The following is a 22,276-nucleotide window of genomic DNA, read 5'->3' on the forward strand; positions in this document are numbered from 1 at the left end:
TTATCCAGGGTAGATGATTTTAAAACAAGAAGGTGTGAGGTTAAAGAGAGAGGGTAAACATGCAAAGGGAGCCTGAAAGGGAAGATTTTCGATGAGGGTGCTGGGTATATGGCCCCAGCTGACAGAGGAAGTGGAGGAAATGAATACAATCATAGCATTTAACAGCACAGATCTGCAATACACACAAAAATGGTGGATGAACTCAGCAGGCCAGGCAGCATCTATGGAAAAGAGTACAAAAGAGTCCTGATGAAGAGTCTCAGCCCGAAATGTCGACTGTGCTCTTTTCCATAGATGCTGCCTGGACTGCTGAGTTCCTCCAGCATTTTGTGTGTGTTGACAACATTCAAAAGACATTTTTACAGGTTAACGGAAACGAGGAAATCTGCAGATGCTGGAATTTCAAGCAACATGCATAAAAGTTAACACAAAATAATCTGCAGATGCTGTTGTCAAAGGAACACTCACAATGCGCTGGAGGAACTCAGCAGGTCAGTCAGCATCAGTTGAAAAGATTAGTCGACGTTTCGGGCCTGACGAACGGTTTCGGCCCGAAACGTCGACTAATCTTTTCAACACATAGAAGTTGCTGGTGAACGCAGCAGGCCATGCAGCATCCCTAGGAAGAGGTACAGTCGACATTTTGGGCCGAGACCGGGTCCTGACGAAGGGTCTCGGCCCGAAACGTCGACTGTACCTCTTCCTAGAGATGCTACCTGGCCTGCTACATTCACCAGCAACTTTTATGTGTGTTTTTTTACAGGTTAATTGATTGGAAAGTTTAGAGAGATACGAACCAAATGCAGGTGAATGAGATGAGTAAAGGAAACACAAGCTGGACCAAATGGGTTTAAGGAGTTTAGCGGGATAACACAAGGTGCTTAGTCTCCTCAGAAACCAGTGTGACAACGTGATAGGTAGATGGAGCTTAGAAAAATAGAGGGCTATGGGTAAGCCTAGGTAGTTCTAAGGTAAGGACGTGTTCGGAACAGCTTTGTGGGCCAAAGGGCCTGTATTGTGCTGTAGGTTTTCTGTTTCTATGTTGTATTATACTGCCTGTCCAAACTTTGCACCAGGAACAGCCTCTTGCATGTTGCATCTCCACAGTAATCCTTTCTCTAATTGGTGGTACTGTACCTCCAGTTCTTGTTGTTGCTGGAGCTGGTGAAAGTTATGCGATACTTGACACTGCTGGAGCTGTTCCTGATTCTGTTTGTTTTTTTGTCCTCAGCTTAATGCAGCGTATGAGTAGTACTCATGCTGATCTGATAGATCAGAGCTCCAAAGTGAAGATTAATGTTACTGTCAAAGTAACATTTCAGCAAAAGTAGTAGGATCAAATAAGCAGGTAGAAAGGTGGCTTTGAGATGTGAGAATTTACTGACAGATTTTCCTGTCAAGTGATCAGCTCCAACAATTTCAGAGTCTTTCATCACATTCAGAGCTTTTGATTTAAGCAGCAAGTTCTGGAAAGCCAAGGAAACAGCAGCTTTAATCGAAGCAATTGTCCCAGTGGAACTTTCCAGATACAGCCTATAATACTGGATGTAAATGAGTTAGAGTCAAATTTCCATTGTTGATTTTTCCAGATTTTATCTATCCATTGTCACCCCAGAACTGCTTGGATCCCACTCACTAGCTACAAAGCATTATAATTTTTCCTAGCATGTGCAAAAACTTTCATTCAACAGATATATATTGCATTCCTTGTTTTTAAAATAAATTCCAAACTTCTAAATAACATAGAAAGAGGGAAATTTTATTTGCAATTAAGAAGCATTGGTTGATTTGACAAATTTCACAGATAGCTGCTATAGATTTTTCTTCAGGCTTCTTGGTTTCAGCTTGCTCTAATTCTTTATCTTACTACATACAAGACTCTTGAAGAGTCTGGGGTTACCTAGGGCCTCACCATTGAGGAGCTGGCCAGAATAGGAGCATATTGGTACTGGGAAATCTATAAAAATTAATAAAGACTTTTTAGAACCAAGTACTTAGAGCTGGGGCTCCCAACCTGGCATCAACAGACCGCTTACTTAATGGCATTGAGCTCATAGCATAAACAGGTTGGGAACCCCTGACCAAGAGGTTTGCTACTGATCACAAAATCTGCATTAGCAAATTTCAGATCTGTTGATAAAAATAACTTCACCATTTTAAAGAAATACTGTCTCCCAATATACAGTATTTTGTAACTTTTCTTATCTTACCTTCCAATACTTTTACCAACAATGCTTGGAGTGAATCTAGCCACATAGACAGCAACTTCTTTCGGTTTAAGTACTAAACAATTGTCTCCTGCAATTCCATCTCCATTCAGCATAATGTCAAGTGCCAAAGGTTCATTAACAGGATTACTTATCATAATCTTCACATCAATAGAATCCTAGGTATGGAATTAACACATTGTTATTTTGAGCACTTCACAAACCTGGAAAAATGCTATATATTAACATATTATTTAGCAACTAATTTCTACAAATTGAAAGGGCAGATAATTCAAATTTAATCTAAAATGTACAGAGTGATTTAGATGAAATCTAACAACTGTGATGTGTCAAATATTAGTTAATAATAGAGATCTGAAATAATAATTAATCAGACAGTAAAACTAAATGGTATGACACAACTGACATGATTTAGTTAGCAATGTTGGCATTTTTTCATTCAATGAACTAGATACAATAATTTCAGAGAAAGAATTATTAATGAACTGAACTGAGAAACTTATTGGATTTGGTGTGGACAATTAGGATATTTAAATTGGATAGTACAAGATTTGCAAGTTAACAGTCAGTTAGCTGTCAGGCAGTTCTTCTCCTTATGGTTGTTTGCTGAAGCAATTTACCAAATTGTGTAGATTAGAGCAGATTAATGCATGAGCCACTGCTATATTTGAATCCCCACATAAAGCTTACCAGAACACAGAAAAACTGCATGCTGCTACCAGGTCATAATGTTCAAGCATTTAAAAATATTCAAAGCCATGACTAGAAACTAGAGTTGTTTCAACATTTCAATTGACACCAGGTTTTTACATATTTACCATCTTTTTTATCGTGCATTTTACTACAAGTTGGTATTTTTATGAATCAGATAAAATTGAATCAATATGAATCGAATATTGGGGGGAGGGGGAGGAGGAGGGGGAAGGGGGAGGAGGAGGGGGAAGGGGAGGGGGAGGAGGATGGGGAAGGGGAAGGGGAGGGGGAAGAGGAGGGGGAAGAGGAGGGGGAGGGGGAAGAGGAGGGGGGAGGGGGAAGAGGAGGGGGAGGGGGAAGAGGAGGGGGAGGGGGAAGAGGAGGGGGAGAGGGGGAAGAGGAGGAGGAGGGGAGAGGGTGGAGGGGGAGGGGGAAGAGGAGGGGGGAGGGGGGAGGGGGGAAGAGGAGGGGGAAGAGGAGGGGAGAAGAGGGGGGGAAGGGGGAAGAGGAGGGGGGAAGGGGGAGAGGGGCAGGATAAAGTGAGAAATTTATTTTACTACATTAAAGAGGGCTCCAAAACGTTCTTGGAAGCCAAACAATCACAATTTACTTAACATGCAAAACAATGTGTTAAAATGGGACAACAAAAGTTCTTGGGGTCGAAGAACGTTTTGAATTATCAGTTGCAATGGATAGTTAGCTTTACGATATTACAAACTATGGTTTTCTGGAACTTGTTTCATTGCCTGTACAAGTGGGAAAGAAAATGCGTTACTTCTAAAAAAAATTGATCCCGGCTTTCATCTCTAATACCTGTCTTTTCCAGAAGGTAGCATGATCAGAGTTGTGTTGATAGTGTAAATGATGGCTTCACTGATCAATTGAGGAAGGTTAGAACAATAGAAATAACGTCACAACCCCCGGAGAAAAGAAATTTCTATTCATTTCTATCATAAATGAAAAATATATTATCTCAAAACTACGTTCCCTTGCTCCAGACACCCCTACTTGGGAATGCCATCCTCTTTGCATCATAGGTGGACTCTGTCGTATAGACACAAATCAAAACATAAGGTTTGTAGGGAAATGCATAATTACTGACCCTACAACCACATTTCAACACTGGCCATCAGATCAAACTAACTTTTTGCGATATGTGCGGCAAATCTATTCAATGAAATAAATAAAGAAATAATAGTTGCGTATAAAAGACTGAAAGTGATAATGTCATTAGATTTAAACCTGCTGCCTATGTACTCTCTCCCTCTCTCTCACTCCTGTCTCTACCTCCCTCTCTTCTTTCTATCTCTCTACTGTACCAAATATCCTCTCAACCTCTCTCTCTCTTTACCTCTTCCTCTCTCCAACTCTACTTCTTTCTCCACCTCTACCTCTCTCTCCACCTCTACCTCTATCTACCTCTCCCTATCTCTACCCCCTCTCTCTCTACCTCCAGCTCTACCTTTCCCTTTCCCTCTATCTCTATCTCCCCCTCCCTCTCTCCCTCTCCTTCTACCACCCTCTCCATCTCTTTATCCCCCTCTCTACACCTCCAACTTTGCTCCCCAGCTCTCTACCCATCTGCTCTCTACCCCTCCACCTCTGAACCCCCTGCCTTCTACCCCTCCACCTCTGAACCCCCCTGCCCTCTACCCCCTCCACCTCTGAACCCCCCTGCCCTCTACCCCCTCCACCTCTGAACCCCCCTGCTCTCTACCCCTCCACTTCTGAACCCCCCCCCACTCTCTACCTCCTCCACCAATGAACCCCCCAGGCTCTCTACCCCCTGCATCTCTGAACCCACTGCTCTCTACCCCGTCCACCTCTGAACCCCCTGGTCTCTATCCCCTCCATATCTGAACCCCCGCTCTCTACCCCCTCCACCTCTGATCCTCCTCTTGTTTCTCTCTCTCCCCCCCCCCCCGCTACCCCTATCTCTCCCTCTCTTGCTGCCCCCGGGTCTCTCCCTCTCTTGCTACTCCCGGGTCTCTCTCTCTCTCTCTCTCACTGCCTCCATCTTTCCCTCTCTTGCTACCCCCTTTCTCTCTCTAACCCCCCTCTCTCTACACCCACCCTTCTCTCTCTACCCCGTCTCTACCCCTCCTTCTCTCTCTATAGCCCCTCTCTCCCTCTACACCCGTTTCTCTCTCTCTCTCTCTCTCTCTCTACACTCCCCCTCTCTCTATACCCCTCTCCCTCCCTACTCCCCTCTCTCTCTAACCCCCTTCTCTCTCTAAACACCCCCTCTCTCTAACCCCCCACCTCTGTTTTCACTTTGACATGATAGAGTCTTTTTCCGTTGATCAGTGCCAAATACCCAAATTAAATCCACTTGTGATTCAATGTTGTTAAACAATAAAACATCAAAACTTCCAAGGAGGAGGGGATGAATACTTTTGATAAGCACTATTTATGATCTATATCCCATTGTATTCTTTGCCGGTCTTCTACGCTATCCACAACACCACCAATTGTTGTGTCATCTGCGAACTTATTAACCTACCATCTACATTTTCATCCAGGTCATTTATGTACATAACAGCAGAGATCCCAGTACAGATCTCTGGGGAACACTACTAATCATAGACCTTCAGACCTCCAGCTAGAATAAGTCCTTTCAATGACTGCCCTCTGTCCTCTATTGGCAAGCCATTCTGACTTTTCACCATAGACCCCATACACCTTAATCTTTTAAATGAGCCTTCCATGAGAGACCTCATCAAATGCCTTACTAAAATCCATGTAGACAACAACTACAGCTCTAACTTTATCAATCACCCACCCTCGTCAACTCGTCAAAAGACTCAATCAAGTTAGTAAGACATGACTTGCCCCACAGAAAGCCATGCTGACTCTCCCTAATTAGACCATGGTTTTCAAAATGCTCATAAATACGATCACCAAGAATTATCTCCAGTAACTTCCTTACTACAGGTGTGCAACTCACTGGTCTATAGTTTCCAGGATTACCCCGGAACAATATTAGCTACTTATCAGTCCTCCAGAACCTCACCTGTGGCAAGACAGGATATGAAGGTATTGGTCTCCCTATCCTCCTTTTCCTTGATATATACTGATGTAAAGTATTCATTAAGGACCTCACCCACATCCTCCACATCCAAATAAATGTTCCCCCTTTATCCTTGAGTGGTCCTTTCATTTACTTAGGTATCTTCTTGCTCTTGTTGTATGTATAGAATGCCTTGGGATTGTCTTTAATCCTACTTGCCAAGAATTTTTCATGGCACTAGAACCTACCTGTTCTGTACTCTGTGTAGGTGGTCTTTAAACACCCTCCACATGTCAGATGAGGACTTGCCCAAAAACAACTGTCCCAATTAACTCTCCCTAATTCCTGCCTAATGCTCTCGTAATCTGCCCTGCTCCAATTTAATACTCTCCACAAGGTTCATACTTATCCTTATCTAGAGCTATCTTAAAACTTGAGTTGTGGTCACTGTTCCCTAACAGTTCACCCACAGAAAGGTTGGTCACTTGGCCAGGCTTATTATCCAACACCAGATGCAATATACTTCCTTTCCTTGTTGGACTATCTATAGTCCATATTGATTTAAGAAACCCTCCTGGGTGCACCTAACAAACTCTGCCCCAGCTAAACCTCTTATATTCAGAAGGTCTCAGTTTATATTAGGGAAGTTGAAGTTTGTGACTACAATTCTATAGTTTTAACCTCTCCATAACCTGCCTGCATATTTGTTACTCAGTGTCCCAGTGGCTGTTAGGGGAGTCTATAGTAAAATCCTATCACACTTCCCATTTTTTAGTTCTACTAATACAGACTTAGCAGATGAGCCCTCTATTATGTCTCCTCTGTGTGCAGCTGTGATATTGTCCCTGATTAGTAGTGCAACTCCTCCACCTTTTTGCCTCCCTATCTTTTCTAAAACATCAAAACCCTGGGGCAGTAAGAACCCATTTCTGTCCCTCTCTCAGCAAAGGCTCTGCAATTAGCACAACATCATAGTTCCATGTAACAATCCATGCTCTAAATTCATCACCTTTACCCATAATACTCCTAGCATTAATACACACACTTCAAACTATCTGTCCCATTGTAACTATTACTTTGCTCCTGTCTGTTTTCATTGTCTTTGATTATCTACCTTCCTGTCCACGCCGCCCCCCCCGCCCCCCCGCCGTCTGACCTGGTGCTCTGGTTCCCTTCTGCTGTCAAACTACAAACCCCATTTCCAGAAAAGTTGGGATATTTTCCAAAATGCAATAAAAACAAAAATCTGTGATATGTTAATTCACGTGAACCTTTATTTAACTGACAAAAGTACAAAGAAAAGATTTTCAATAGTTTTACTGACCAACTTAATTGTATTTTGTAAACATACACAAATTTAGAATTTGATGGCTGCAACACACTCAACAAAAGTTGGGACAGAGGCATGTTTACCATTGTATTACATCACCTTTCCTTTCAATAACACTTTTTAATCATTTTGGAACTGAGGATACTAATTGTAGTAGATTTGCAATTGGAAATTTTGTCCATTCTTGCTTGATATAAGACTTCAGCTGCTCAACAGTCCGTGGTCTCCGTTGTCTGATTCCCCTCTTCATGATGCACCATACATTTTCAATAGGAGATAGATCTGGACTGGCAGCAGGCCAGTCAAGCACACGTACTCTGTGTCTACAAAGCCATGCTGTTGTAGCCCGTGCAGAATATGGTCTGGCATTGTCCTGCTGAAATAAACATGGACGTCCCGGGAAGAGACGTCGCCTTGATGGCAACATATGTCTCTCTAAAATCCTAATATACGCCTCAGAGTTAATGGTACCTTCACATACATGCAACTCACCCATGCCGTGGGCACTGATGCACCCCCATACCATCACAGATGCTGGCTTTTGCACCTTTTGCTGATAACAATCTGGATGGTCGTTTTCATCTTTGGCACGGAGAACTTGATGCCCGTTTTTTCCGAAAACTAGCTGAAATGTGGACTCATCTGACCACAGCACACGGTTCCACAGTCTTTTGGTCCATCTGAGATGAGCTCGGGCCCAGAGAACTCGCCAACGTTTCTGCATAGAGTTGATGTATGGCTTCCTCCTTGCGTAATACAGTTTCAAGTTACATTTCTGGATGCAGCGACGGACTGTGTTGAGTGACAAAGGTTTTCGGAAGTACTCCCGAGCCCAGGTGGCTATAATTGCCACAGTAGCATGACAGTTTCTTAGGCAGTGCCGCCTGAGGGCTCAAAGATCACGTGCATTCAACAGTGGTTTCCGACCTTGCCCTTTACGCACTGAGATGTCTCTGAATTCTCTGAATCTTTTCACAATATTATGTACTGTAGATGTTGAAAGACCTAAATTCTCTGCAATCTTGCATTGAGAAATGTTCCTTTTGAACTGACTAACGATTCGCTCACGAATTTTGGCACAAAGGGGTGAGCCACGACCCATCCTTGCTTGCAAAGACTGAGCCTTTGATGGATGCTACTTTTATACCCAGTCATGATACCTCACCTGCTACCAATTAGCCTACTTAATGTGGAGTCTTCCAAACCAGTGTTACATGAATATTCTGTGCACTTTTCAATCTTATTTTAACTCTGTCCCAACTTTTGTTGAGTGTGTTGCAGCCATCAAATTCTAAATTTGTGTATATTTACAAAATACAATTAAGTTGGTCAGTAAAACTATTGAAAATCTTTTCTTTATACTTTTGTCAGTTAAGGTTTACGTGAATTAACATATCACAGATTTTTGTTTTTATTGCATTTTGGAAAATATCCCAACTTTTCCGGAAATGGGCTTTTCTGAAAATGTAGTTTGTTTGGCAGAGGGATAGTAAACTAGTAAATTGGCATATGTGGGTACATAACATCTTCTATTATCAGGGAAAGAAAGTCTGAGATCTGCATTTCCAAAATGTTAGTGAGATATTTTTTGTGGGAACGTATCACTTTCAAAAGATGTTTTTATGAAAAAACATAAAAAATACCTATTTTGGAAGAAAAGTGAAAAAAATAGATGTTAAAACACTCTTCCATTTAGAATCAACTATTTCAGTCCTCTTCCAACAAGCCTCTCATTTCTGTTTTCATTTTTAAGCTCATCCCCGTATTATTCTATCCTACACTGAATTCATCATTACCATTCTATCTTGTTGAATTAATTGAACAGTGTCTCAAATTTTAATCCTTAAATCTAAATCTCATTTTTGCTGCATCTCTACCATAATAGCAGTGCCGCAAGACCTGAGAGACTGCAACATTGTCACCCTATATAAGAACAAAGGGAACAGAAGCGACTGTGACAACTACAGGGGAATCTCCTTGCTGAGCATCGTTGGGAAGGACTTTGCCCGCATGGTCCTGAACAGACTGCAGAAAAATAGCCGAAAGGGTAATATCCCAGGTCAGTGCGGTTTCAGGTCAGAACGCTCCACAATCGACATGATCTTCTCCCTTCGACAGCTACAAGAGAAATGCAGAGAGCAAAGACAACCACTCTATGTCGCTTTCATTGACCTCACAAAGGCCTTCAACCCTGTGAGCAGAGATGGCCTGTTCAAAATCCTCACCAGGATTGGTTGTCCCCCGAGGATCCTCAGGATAGTTCAGGCATTCCACACAGACATGAAGGGCGTTGTTCAGATTGATGGTTCTTCTTCGGAGGCCTTCAACATCCGCAGCGGTATGAAGCAGGGCTGTGTGCTTGCCCCCACCCTGTTCGGCATCTTCTTCGCAGTCAAGTTGAAGCATGCCTTTGGAACATCAATTTATGATGTCTACCTCCATACCAGATCGGATGGGAGGCTGTTTAGTCTGTCCCGGCTGAGGGCGAAAACCAAGGTTCGTGAAGTACTCATCAGGGACATGTTGTCTGCAGACAACGCGGTACTGGCAACACACTCTGAAGAGCAATTGCAACACCTCATGGACAGCTTCTCAAGAGCCTGCCAGGACTTCAGCTTGACCATCATTTTGAAGAAGATCAACATGTTGAACCAAGGCATTGAGTACCCCCCACCATTACCATCAACAACTACGAGCTGGAGGTAGTTCACGGGTTTACATACCTTGGCTCCACCATCATGGACAGTCTCTCCCTGGACCCCCAGATCAACAGATGGATCAGACGAGCAGCCTCAACATTCACCAGGCTGACAAAGAGAGTCTGACAGAACAGAAAGCTGACTATGTACACCAAGGTTGCTGTCTACAGGGCCTGCGTCCTCAGCACACTGCTTTATGGCAGCAAGACCTGGAGCCTCTACTCCAGACAAGAGCGGCGTCTCAACGCCTTCCACCTTTGCAGCCTGAGACGCATCCTGGACATCAAGTGGATTGACCGAGTCACCAACAATAAGTTCCTGGCCCGCGCCCAGATACCCGCCTCTTCACCCTGCTACAACAACGCCATCTCCGCTGGCTGGGCCACGTAAACCACATGTCAGATGGGAGGATCCCAAAAGACCTGCTGTACGGGGAACTGCCCTCCAGCAAGAGAGCACAAGGGCGGTCCCATCTTCATTTCAAAGATGTCTGCGAGAGAGACATGAAGTCACTGAACATGAACATTGAGAGGTGGGAGGACATTGCAAGTGATCGTTCTCGCTGGAGGCTGGAACTACGCAGAGGTCTAAAAAGAAACTGAGGCTTGCTGCTGAAGAGAAGTGCACTCGCCAAAAAAGCAGCACCAAGACAACACTGGAGGACAGCACCTTCAAGTGCAGTCGCTACAGCCAAGACTGTCACTCCCGCATGGGCCTCTACAACCACAACAGATGCTGCTCTACCAACACAGACTGAAGCAAGACTTTCCAGGCACAAATCCATGGTCTCATGAGACTAACGGATGCCACACCATAATACCCTCATCCCAAATAGCTGAAATTAACTGCATGGCATTTTCCTCTGTTGTATCTAACTTTTCTTTGCTCTTTTGCATCAATAATAGCCACATCATTCCCTCCAAAACTCGGGTTTCAAAATTTCCTCACCAAAACTTTCTATTTTTCTCTGTGTTTGACTTCATGTTCTCCTTTTAGTACCCTCTATAAAATCCCTTTAATTTATCTTTTATTCTTATTCACTGTTCCATTTCTTATTTAAGTTTTCCTTTGTTCTTACATGTTTCTTTCTGTCAAAAGGTGCTTTAAAAACTCATTGCTGAAACTTTTTTTCTACTTTTTCCAGATATTAGCTGACATGCTCTGCATTGCCAGATTATTTTGGTTTTAATAATTACATGAATAGTTCACCCATCAGAAACTTCCTGCATTAAATTCAGCTATTACAAAGAGATATATAACTAGAATGAAAATATTTGGCTTGATCTGATGCTGGAAGCAAAAAAGAACTGTGCAGTGAAATCCCATTGATTTAAAAGCATTGGATTACACAGAGTTTAACTGAAGGAAATGGATTTAACGCTGCCACAAGGAAATTGAGTTAATAATTTCAAAGTTGTTAATATTATTCAAAAGTATTTTTTCACCATGAAGTACATGAATCTGGAGAAGGATGTAAAATATAGAAATTATAAGGACGACATTAACATACTTGTGACAAAGTTGTTCAAAATTACATGCTACAATCAACTTTTTTTTCTTGGAAACATATTGAAACGTATTATACTAATGAGCAAAATTACTTTATCATTTCTGATAAAATAGCCATTGCTTACCAAAATACAACACTTTTAAGAATGTAATTGATCATAAAAATATTCAGAAATTCTAACGTCAGCATCCTTCTTTCTGATTCAGTTGTAATGAATTTTTATGTTGCTACACTTCCTTATTTTCCTTATACATCACTGATTCACTTCCAGTTAACTAACAATCAAAAGTTAAGAGTCCATGGAGTTGCAAATTTATAAGATTGCTAACCTTGCATTTTATCATCTGCTGTATTCTAGAAAAGTCCATTCAGAAAGGGGACTTGAGGAAAATAAACATGATAAAGTTTCTTGTGAACAAAGGTTAATTTTACAAATCAATGCACTGCTGACAGTGTAATAATATTGCAATATCATCACAATGATGAAAATTTCATCTTAGATTGGTAGCAGCATAGGAAAATGCCACTTAGCTTTTTTTGTCTGTACAACTCTCCACGAGAGCAACACATTAGTTCAACTCCCTGGTCTTTTCTCTATAGCCTTGCACTTGTTTTTGCCTTATATTTACCCAATTTCTACTTCAAATCCACAATGGAGTCTGCTTCCATCACATCCATGAACAGGGTACCTCAGATTCCAACCATATGTTGCATAAAGGTGTTCCTTGCATTTCTCTTTGTTAATTTCCCCGATACTTTGTGACTTAGGAGGACGATGGTGCCTAATAGCGACTCCTTTGCTTGCATCTTCGGAAACAGCTCTATTTCTATCTTTAATGTCTCTATTTTTCCCTTTCAGGGTTCTTTTGCAGACCCTGACCTGAAGTTACACGCTGACTTCGGTTCTTTGCAGAAATGGGACCCATTTTTGGGGTCTCACGACTAGCCTTTCTTCCCATTTGCCAAGGATATGGCCTAGAAGATTAGCACGCCTTCAGGGTGCCAGTTTTACGTGGCTCTGGAGGAGACTGGAGTCGAGGTCAATGCCACCACAGATAACTGGTGTGTCGTGGGAGACAGAAGATCAAAAGCAGTGATCTGGCTGCCGGCTGTGTGCCCAGACACCCAAGTTCTTTGGGCACAGAGCTCTGAAGAAGTGACGCAATGGACTTCAACACTGTTAAATCAGCAAGTTGTTTTGTTATGTACCCCCTCTCGCTGAGAAACAGGGCACCTCTTTTTCCCTTATTAGGGAGAGAGAGAGGGCCTGTGGTATGTTGAATTACCGGGTGAACGTGTAGTCTTTGGGCTATTGCAAGTCTATGTCTTTATCGATGCTTTGCTGCACACTTGAGTGCTCGGTGGGGCTGCTAATGCTTTTTTGCTGGTGGGGGAGGGGGTTGTCACTTTGATGCTTATGCATGGGTGGGGGAGCTTTGGTGTTCTAACATTTAACTGTCATTCATTCCTCTGTTTTCATGGATGTTTGCGAAGAAAAAGAATTTCAGAATGTATATTGTATACATTTCTCTGATATTAAATGTACCTATTGAAACCTATTGAATTCTCATCTTCAAGCATCCTATCAAAGGAAGCTACTTCTCTCAGTCTAGTCTGCTCATAATCCTCATTATTTCAAATTCTTCTACCAAATCTTCCTATGCCTTCTCTAATTCAAAAATAAAAACTTTTGAAAAAAAGCCCTTTTCCTTATAAATATAGTCTTTTATCCTAGGAACCATTCACTTACAGCCTGTATCCAATCTAAAATGTTCACATTCCACCAGTAATGTAGTGGCCAGAAATTGGAACTGGAATTCGCATTGTTTTATTATTGTCACATGTACCGAGATACAATAAGAAGCTTGTCTTATCGACTGTTCATACAGATCAAATCATTACACAATGACACAATACTCCAGTTAAGGCTGTATCCAAGTTTTATAAAGGTTCAACTTGATTTGACCTATGTTCCTATTGATAAAACACAAAATTATGACACACATACCTTATTAACCCTACCATTTTCATTGCTTTTTTCATATATACCCCCTATCCCTTCTTTGAGAACAGCATCATTTATTTCAGCGGTCCCCAACCACCCGGCCGCGGACCGGTACCGGGCCGCAAAGCATGTGCGACCGGGCCGCGAGGAAGCAATATGATTTGGCGATAGGAGTCAGTTGCACCTTTCCTCATTCCCTGTCACGTCCACTGTTGGGCTTGAACGCATGCGAGGTCATTACCCGCGCGTCATCCATGTCAGCGCAGGAAGGAGATCAACTCCTCGAGCTTGCAAATGACGGCGGGCTGGAAAGTATGTTTGACATAACATCTCTGCCGGCATTCCGGATCAAAGCCAAGGCTAAATATCCTGAGATAGCCATGAAAGCACTGAAAACGCTGTTTCCATTTCCAACATATCTCTGCAATGAATGCAACGAAAACTGAATTGCGGAATAGACTGGACACAAGGAACCCCGTTCGAGTATCGCTGTCTCCCATCACCCCTCGATCGGACCGTCTTGTTGCAGGAAAACAAGCCCAGGGCTCCCACTGATTCAGCAATATTGGTGTGATGCAATGATTTTATATGTTGTTACGTACCCCGTAACTGGGTTGCCAAACCAGCGGAAATGGACCACTCAGTTGGAGTCTGGATTACTGGAACTAAGAAAGCTTTATTAAAGAAATAAGCAACACAGTACTCTAATAGTAAGGGTATAAATGCAACAGGTTAGCAATGAATAAACACACATGTACACAGAACTAGGATAATAGGGTCAATCAAGCTCTATCGCAGTCTAGGGGTAAGATGATCAATCACAAGTGACAGAGTTCAGTTTAGTTCAGTTCGCAGTAATCGCCGTCGTGCTGTTGGAGAGAGAGAGAGAGAACAAATGAATATGCAAATCGGATTCCAAACAGACTTTCGATATTCCTCGCAGTTAGCTTTCGGGTGAGCCCTTTGTAATGTCTTCTGAGGTCACCGACTGTGACCCCTCCGTTCCAGACATGATCGTTCTTCAGCGGTGAACCCGGCACCCAGGCAAGGGCAGACACACACCAGGTTCCCACCGACCGTATCTTTCCACCCTGTGCGTCTATGGTTGGTCCCACGACCAGACCTCCAAAACTCCCACCAACTTGTGGGGGCGCACCGCTTCCAGGGTCTCGTTACCTCGTGGTGTCGTGTGTGGTGTCTGTTGCCTTAGCGAACCTGTCCCTTTTTATCCCCCCTGTTGAGGTATCGCCTGTCCATCAGACTTCAACCAGTTCAGGGTTCAAAGCAGCCCGTCTGACAATACTCAGACCGGTGTCTCCTTCTATTAAACTCTGTCTCGTCTCCTCATTAACATTTCCAAATGCAGCTCCATTGTCTTACTTATCTCTCTCTCCTGAAGACAGGTGGCAGATCAACTGATGATCCCACCTGTGATAGCACAGGACAGTTAACATCTTAGTCTATGTGTACTTTTGTAACCCTCTTTTGTCACAATGTTCATATGAGGAAAATATGCGCTGCGTGTTTAATATCCAAATGTTACTTAAAATGTTATGATGCTATTGACTTATATAACCATATAACAATTACAGCATGGAAACAGGCCATCTCGGCCCTTCTAGTCCGTGCCGAATGCTACTCTCGCCTAGTCCCACCGACCTGCACTCAGCCCATAACCCTCCATTTCTTTCCTGTCCATATAGCTATCCAATTTTCCTTTAAATGATAATATTGGACCTGCCTCTACCACTTCTACTGGAAGTTCGTTCAACACTTACTTCAAGCTCCCCTGATAATTGACTTATCACTATATTCAGGCGAGGAAAATATACGCTGTGTGTTTAATATTAGATTCGTTAGATAAACCCTTTTAGAAAGGAAATTGAGTGTATTAGCCATCTATATCCGATATTCCGGTCGTGATTAACACCCTCTCCCCCCCCGGACAGATTCGCCAAAAACGATTTGTAGGAAAAACTGTACACGCATGCGCACTGGTGCCCGCGCAAGGCTTCATGGTCATTGTAGTCTTTTTCGGGGTAAACCCAGCGTATTTGACAGCTACTCTCGTCCCTTGGCAACCCTACCCCCCCCCGGTCGGCCGGTCCGCAAGAATATTGTCAATATGAAACTGGTCCACTGTGCAAAAAAGGTTGGGGTCCCCTGATTTATTCTATATAGTATCGGTACACATATTTCACAACAAAGTATGTAATTAGTTCACATTTCTCAAGCACTCAATGTCCTATGATTTCTGAACATTGGTAAATTGTTCTATCATTGTCAATTGTTCTGAGGTACAGTGAAAATCTTGTCTTGCATACCATTCATACAGATTAATTTATTTCAACAGTCCCTTGAGATAATACAAGATAAAACAATAAACAAGTGCAGAACAAAATAGTGCAGTTACAGAAAAGTGTAATGAGGTGGACAATAAGGTGCAAGGTCATAATGAGGTAGTTTGCAAGGTCAAGTAAGATTCCATCTTATCGTACTATAGGACAATTCAATAGTCTTATTAAAACAGCTCATAAAATTTGTCATTGAGCCTGATGGTATGCACCCTCAGGTATTGGACCTGCAGCCCAATGGGAGCAGAAGACGAGGGAATGTCTGGAGTGGGTGAGGTCATTCATTATGTTGACTGTTTTACCAAAGGCAGCAAGAAGTGTAGATGGAGTCCATGGAGGGGTTCTTTTACTGGTTTCCACCACGTGATGAGCTGTGTCCACAAATTGTTGCAGTTTCTTGTGGTCATGGGCAGAGCCATGATGCATCTGGATGGGTTGCTTTCTAGGCTGCATCAATAAAAATTGGTGGTCAAGGGGGACTTTACAAATTTATTTAGTGTCTTGAGGAAGTAGAGGTGTTGGTGAGCTCTTCTGGCCATGGAGTCTACATGGTTGGACCAGTAGAGACTACTGGTGACATTCACTCCTAGCAACTTGAAATTCTCAATCCTCTCGGCCTCAACACCATTAATGTAAACAGAAGCATGCACACCACCCCACTTCCTGAAGTCAACGATCAGCTCTGTTCTGCTACCATTGAGGGAAAGTCTACTGTTATGACACCATGACATGAGGCTGTCTATCTCCTTCTTGTACAGCCCGCTACAGTGGTAGTATCTACAAACTTGTAGATGGAGTTGGAATAGAATTTGACCACATAGTCATGAGTGTATAGGAATTAAAAGGTTAAGGATGCCAGTAAGGATAAAGTTGTTGCTGCCTATTTTTATTGATTGCAGTCTCTTATCAGGAAGTCAAGGCTCCATTTCCAAAGGGTGATATTGAGTTTGGTCCAGGAATTTGTAGAGGAATTTGCTAGGAATTACGGTATTGAAAAGAAAGCTGTAGTCAATAAACAAAAGTCTAATGTGGGTGATTTCACTGTCCAGCTACTCCAGATTGTAGGGGCAGGGAGATGACATCTGCTATGGAACTGTTTTGCTGGTAGGCAAATCATAGTGGGTTGAAGTGCTCTAGAAGGCTGGACCATGACCGGCCTCTCAAAGCCACGAGATGGTAGTCATGAAGGCACATTACCTCATTTTTCTTAAGAACTGGGATGACTGTGGTCTTCTTAAAGTAGGTGGGAACCTCAAACTGAAGCAGGGAGAGGTTAAGAATGTCTGCAAACACCCCTGCCAGCTGATCTGAACAAGCAGATTGTCAGCATGTGGGAAATAATTCATCTATTCTTTGCTTATTATGGTATACAGTAAAATAATAAGCCAAAATAAATAATTTATGTGTGGAAATCCAATCACAAACAAGAGAAAATCTGCAGATGCTGGAAATCCAAGCAACACACACTAAGTGCTGGAAGAGCTCAGCAGGCCAGGCAGCATCTATGGAAAAGAGTACAATCAACATTTCAGGCAGAGACCCTTTGGCAGGACTGGACCTCGGCCTGAAATGTTGACTGTACTCTTTTCCATAGATGCCGCCTGGCCTGTTGAGTTCCTCCAGCATTTTGTCAATTTATGTGTGAAGGTTGGTTCACTTTAACACCTAATGTCTCTTAAGCTATTTCCATATGCATTTTACCTTGACTCATGAGGCCAGCTCTACTTTGAAAACTGTAAGCCCTTCATTCTTTCCCCACTTCTGGAGGAAGGGTCACTGATCCAAAATGTTAGCTGGTTTTATCTTTCCATGGATGCTGCTTGACTGGCTGAATTCTTCCAACATTTTTGTTTATGCTTCAGTTTCCAGCATCTGCAGTTCTACTTGTTTTCCACCACATTATACAATCTCCTACTGAAATGAACTTGCATGAGTCATCTCCCGAGAGAATATTGTAATAAGGGAAACAAAACCTAGAAATGTTTTCTTTGACTTCTTCAACTAATTTGACACTTCAAATTTATATAATTGGTAGAGTTTGAGTATTTTCATTCTTCCATCCAAATAAATATAACTGCAAAGCATACAAATTAAAAGCATTAGTGGAGTGGCAGAGTATGTTAAATATTTGAGAGTCATTTATGAGAATGATTCTTGCAAGGCTGCATTACTTTTATACATTTGTACATTCTTTAGTACAAGGATAATTAAATGACAAACAGAATTCCCCATGCCAGAATTTGATAACTGAAAGTTAACAGAGACATTTAAAGAACTGGTGTTTGTTCATATTAAATAGAACCAAAACATGTAAAAAATGTAACATAAAAAAAATCCTCTTCCAAATTTTTACAATTACAGTATTTGCTTGTTATACATGATGAGAAGTAATTTTTTAAACTTTCTGCCTGTCAATTTTAATACAAATTTGACAAGTTGGGTTTGTTTCAAATATTCCACTCATTTGAACTGGCAGATCAATATACAAGCAAAACTAAAGGACTTTCAAATGTACAATAATTCAATATATAAAAACAAACCATCTCTACATTTTGCTAACTTAATGATTCCTAAGCTATATTTGCATTTATAGTAGCAAATTGATTTATGGCTGCAGACATTTAACAATATAGGCAATTTTTTTGCCACTAAATTCATTATCTCACCACTGTGTGTTGCCAGAAAATAAATCAGAAGTTTACTTTAACTAAGTTCACATCAAAATATTTATTTCCAAACCAAACAGAAGGGAATAAAGTTACACACTTTCCAACATTGGAATTTATATAGAGTTATATTAAATCATTCAAAGAAATAAAATGTCGTGTATTTGAGTTATTTAAGAAAGTTGTCCAAAGTATTATGTGGCTGACAGGACCTGAAACACAAATGAACTCATGACTGTAGTAAGTTACCATACCTGCACACCATTCCAGTCCGAAATTCAATACTAAACTAAATTACAAAATTGGGATCTAGAAGCTAATACTCCAGTTTAAAGCTCTCTGCAGAACTTCTTACCAATGTGAAGGTCTCCAAACTCAAGAATCAAAGGCCCCTGTCAGAAAACTAAAGATAATTTGCCACGACACTCTGGCCCATTCATCACTCCCTACCCATCCCTCCCTGACCCCTGACACCTTCTCTGAGAAGATGGCCTCAGAAGGTCATACATGAAACATTACAGGAGGTATAACAATTGCTCTTACACCTCCTCCCTCACCACTATCCAGTTGACCTAAACAGCCGTTACAGCCAAGACCTGAAACATTAACCATTTCTCTTTCCACAGATTCTACCTGACTGAATGCTTTTGTGGTTTCCTGTTTTAATTTCAGATTTTCTAGCATCTATCATCACCATCATGTGTTGTGTTGTATGACGTGGGCGATCATTGTCTTCTATCATGGTCTCCCATCTGTCTTTAATCCAGGAAGTTCTAATAAGGTCTTCAAAACTTTTGTCTGTCCATCCCCTGATGTAAATGCCATGCATTCTTGACCACAACTTTTTCTTCCATCTGTTTTTCACATCACTGCAAGATGTTCGATTTTCTCTTTCTTCAGTACATGTCCCAGAAATTCCAGCTGCCATTTCCTGATTGATAATATCAACTCTCTTCCTACTCCAGCTTTTTGCAACAATTCCTCATTTGTTACTGTGCTTCCACGATATTTTCATCATTCTCCTCAAAAATCACATTTCTGCAGCTTCAAGTCTTCCCTCTTTTCTTTTATATATATTTTCTAGCATCTAGATATATATTTGCTTTATATCATTTGAGTTTGTCATATTTCATAATTTGTGTATCATAATGTGTCTGAGAGATCAACTCCACACTAAATGCCTGCCTTGGATGTTGGTAGAAAATTGTCGTTTGCACATTTGATGCTCAGGAAACATAATAGAAATAAGTCTTATGAACCAGGCAAACAATTAGTGCATTTTCATTGCCACAAGATACAATTAGTGTGATATGGAACATTTGCACACCTTCTGTTATTGTAAGTGCTTAATATATAATTTCTAATTATATATTTGTGTGGCATTTCACTGCTTACAAATATATATACTGTACATACACACTATATTGTTCGGCCCTTCACTACTTTCATATAAATTACAAAATAAAAGCTATTTCACATTCACAATGTTGCAATGAGTTTCATTTTTTAAAATTTTTGATGCTATCCAAACATGACACGATTACCTGTAAAATTAATAGATTTTGCATTCTGTTGCTTTGACTAAGGTAAAACTCAATGGCACCTACTTTCTTCAATATGCAAACAATTTCACTCTTACAAGACCTAGTGGTGGAAATAAATATACAGAAACAATTTAGTAGTTTCAAACACACTGGTCCTGCTATGTGGCTCATTTAGCTTCAGTGACGAGGCACACATTTCCAGGCAAACTTGTTTTTGGTAAAATAGCAAACTGAAAGTATCAACATATATAATTTTAAGAAGTATGCCTGACATGCCTTTTAAATACATCACTTACGAAAGTATGGTCTTGGAAGGTCACTCATGAAACATCTCAGGGAATCATTCTTAAAAAATGTTCAATATGAATGATGGCAGAATATTGTAACAACCGGTAAAAACAACTCAAGATCCTTTCAAATTTTATAAAAAGTCACTAATAAATTTCCAAATAATGACTTCCATTCAATGTCTGACAATCAAATTCTGGGGAAAGACTTCTTAAATTCATTATTAGTTACATAGTTTTTTTAGACTTATAGTATTTCTGAAAACATGGAATATTGATCCATCATATGGTGTCTTACATTTAACAAAGCAGCCTTCCAAGTTGCACCTCTAATAACTCTGTAGATATCCGCTGGGGACCTCCACAACTGACTAACTTGGAGAAGGCTGATATGGAGAATATTTTAGCCATTCTTTGGTTACATGTACAAGCCCTAGCCAAGAGGCTAAGGAGCACACTACCTCACAAAGTATCTGCACATAACCATTCGTTCGTCAACTTCTGATCCATTTGTGGATCAGATCAGAAGAGAGCAGTTTCCACACTGGCCTCATCATGAACCTAGAACCTACAAAAAGAAATGGGAGCAAGTCATCCTCAGTTCTGAGGGACTGCCTATGTAGGAGAGAGAAATATCTCCTTTTGTTAATTGTGGCATTGGTATATTGATTTCAATCATTTTCAAGATTTGCAGCTGCAAATCTTGAAAGCAAACAGGATTAAATTTCAACTCTCAGTACTGCAAATGGCATGGTATGACGATTTTATGTTGATGCTGCTACAGTCTCTGGCCTGTTTCTCTATTTATACTACTATCCATTATTTTACCCAAGACCTTGATAAGACACTCAACCAGATCAAACCCAAGAAAGTAGCAATTTATCAAAAAAGTGAATTTCTTTGCTATCTACTCATGTTCTCTCTGTGGCAATTAAAGTTGAACTCATTTACTTTGATGAATAAACACAGGGAATTCATTATGTATATTATTTATGTATTTTTACATAGGGCTTTTCATGTTTACATGGGTTTTCCAGAAATAGGTGTGAAATCATTGAGCAGGTATTCATGGGAATTGAGGACTGTTCAAGGACAAAGAAATGCAAACTAAAAGGATGAGTCAAGAGAAACTAGAAAAAAAAGAGGAAATATAGAAGAAGGTAACTCATTTCAAAACTGAACCCTAACCCAAAATTTGTAATATTCGCATCAGGTTTAAGATGGCGCTAGTGAAATACAGCAACACCTTGCTGGCAGCAAATAAAACTATTAACTACTCTATTAATTACACTTTTCTAGAGAAAAAAAAATCACTGCAATCAATTGCCTGAAACTGCCCCTGCAGTGTGAACTGAAGTCTGGAAGGTGCAGTATGGTTGCAGCGAGGCATGTACAGCGTGAATCAAAGTGGCAGGCCTTAAGTCCAAGAGCAAGGAATGAGCCAATACTTGGCCATTGCTGGAGTGGACTTGGAGCCAATTCGCAGCAGTAGAACTGAGACGAGGTGAGGCAGAGTTGAGGTGGCAGGGCCCGGGCCCAAGATCAAGGAACAAGCCAATGTTTGAATGATTTAAACACCTGGCCAGGTTAGAAAGGTCAGGTATGGGGCAAATCAAGGTGGTGATGCCTGGCCCCATGAGCATATCAAAGTGGCAGGGCCCAGGTCTGAGATTAAAGAACGACCCGATGTTTGGCCTATTTAAGCACTGGGCCAGATTTAAATGCTCAATTTTAAGCCACATTTGATGACAACGTAATACATTGTTCATAATAAGTAAAGGTGCTTACAATTTACGGTAAATGTAAGATAACAAGTGAATTGTCAATTGTGGTTTGTATAGCTTTTGGTCACTTTGCAAAATGACATCTGAAACTTCCCATGAATCTTATAACATTGTTGCAGATGCAAATCATATTTACTATAGCAATATCATACAATTAAAAGCTGAA

General features: G+C 41.2%; 1 protein-coding gene across 1 annotated transcript in view; it reads right to left on the minus strand.

Moving 5' to 3' along the window:
* LOC140199082 (cilia- and flagella-associated protein 47-like) overlaps positions 1-22,276 on the minus strand; it is a 697,686-nt gene that overhangs the window by 209,060 nt on the left and 466,350 nt on the right. The window contains exon 52 of the mRNA XM_072260570.1: positions 2,211-2,386. Within this exon, the coding sequence (XP_072116671.1) occupies positions 2,211-2,386 (176 nt within the window). The remainder of the gene's footprint in view (positions 1-2,210; positions 2,387-22,276) is intronic.

Source organism: Mobula birostris, chromosome 6 (assembly GCF_030028105.1).
Source record: "Mobula birostris isolate sMobBir1 chromosome 6, sMobBir1.hap1, whole genome shotgun sequence".
NCBI classification, from domain to species: domain Eukaryota; kingdom Metazoa; phylum Chordata; class Chondrichthyes; order Myliobatiformes; family Myliobatidae; genus Mobula; species Mobula birostris.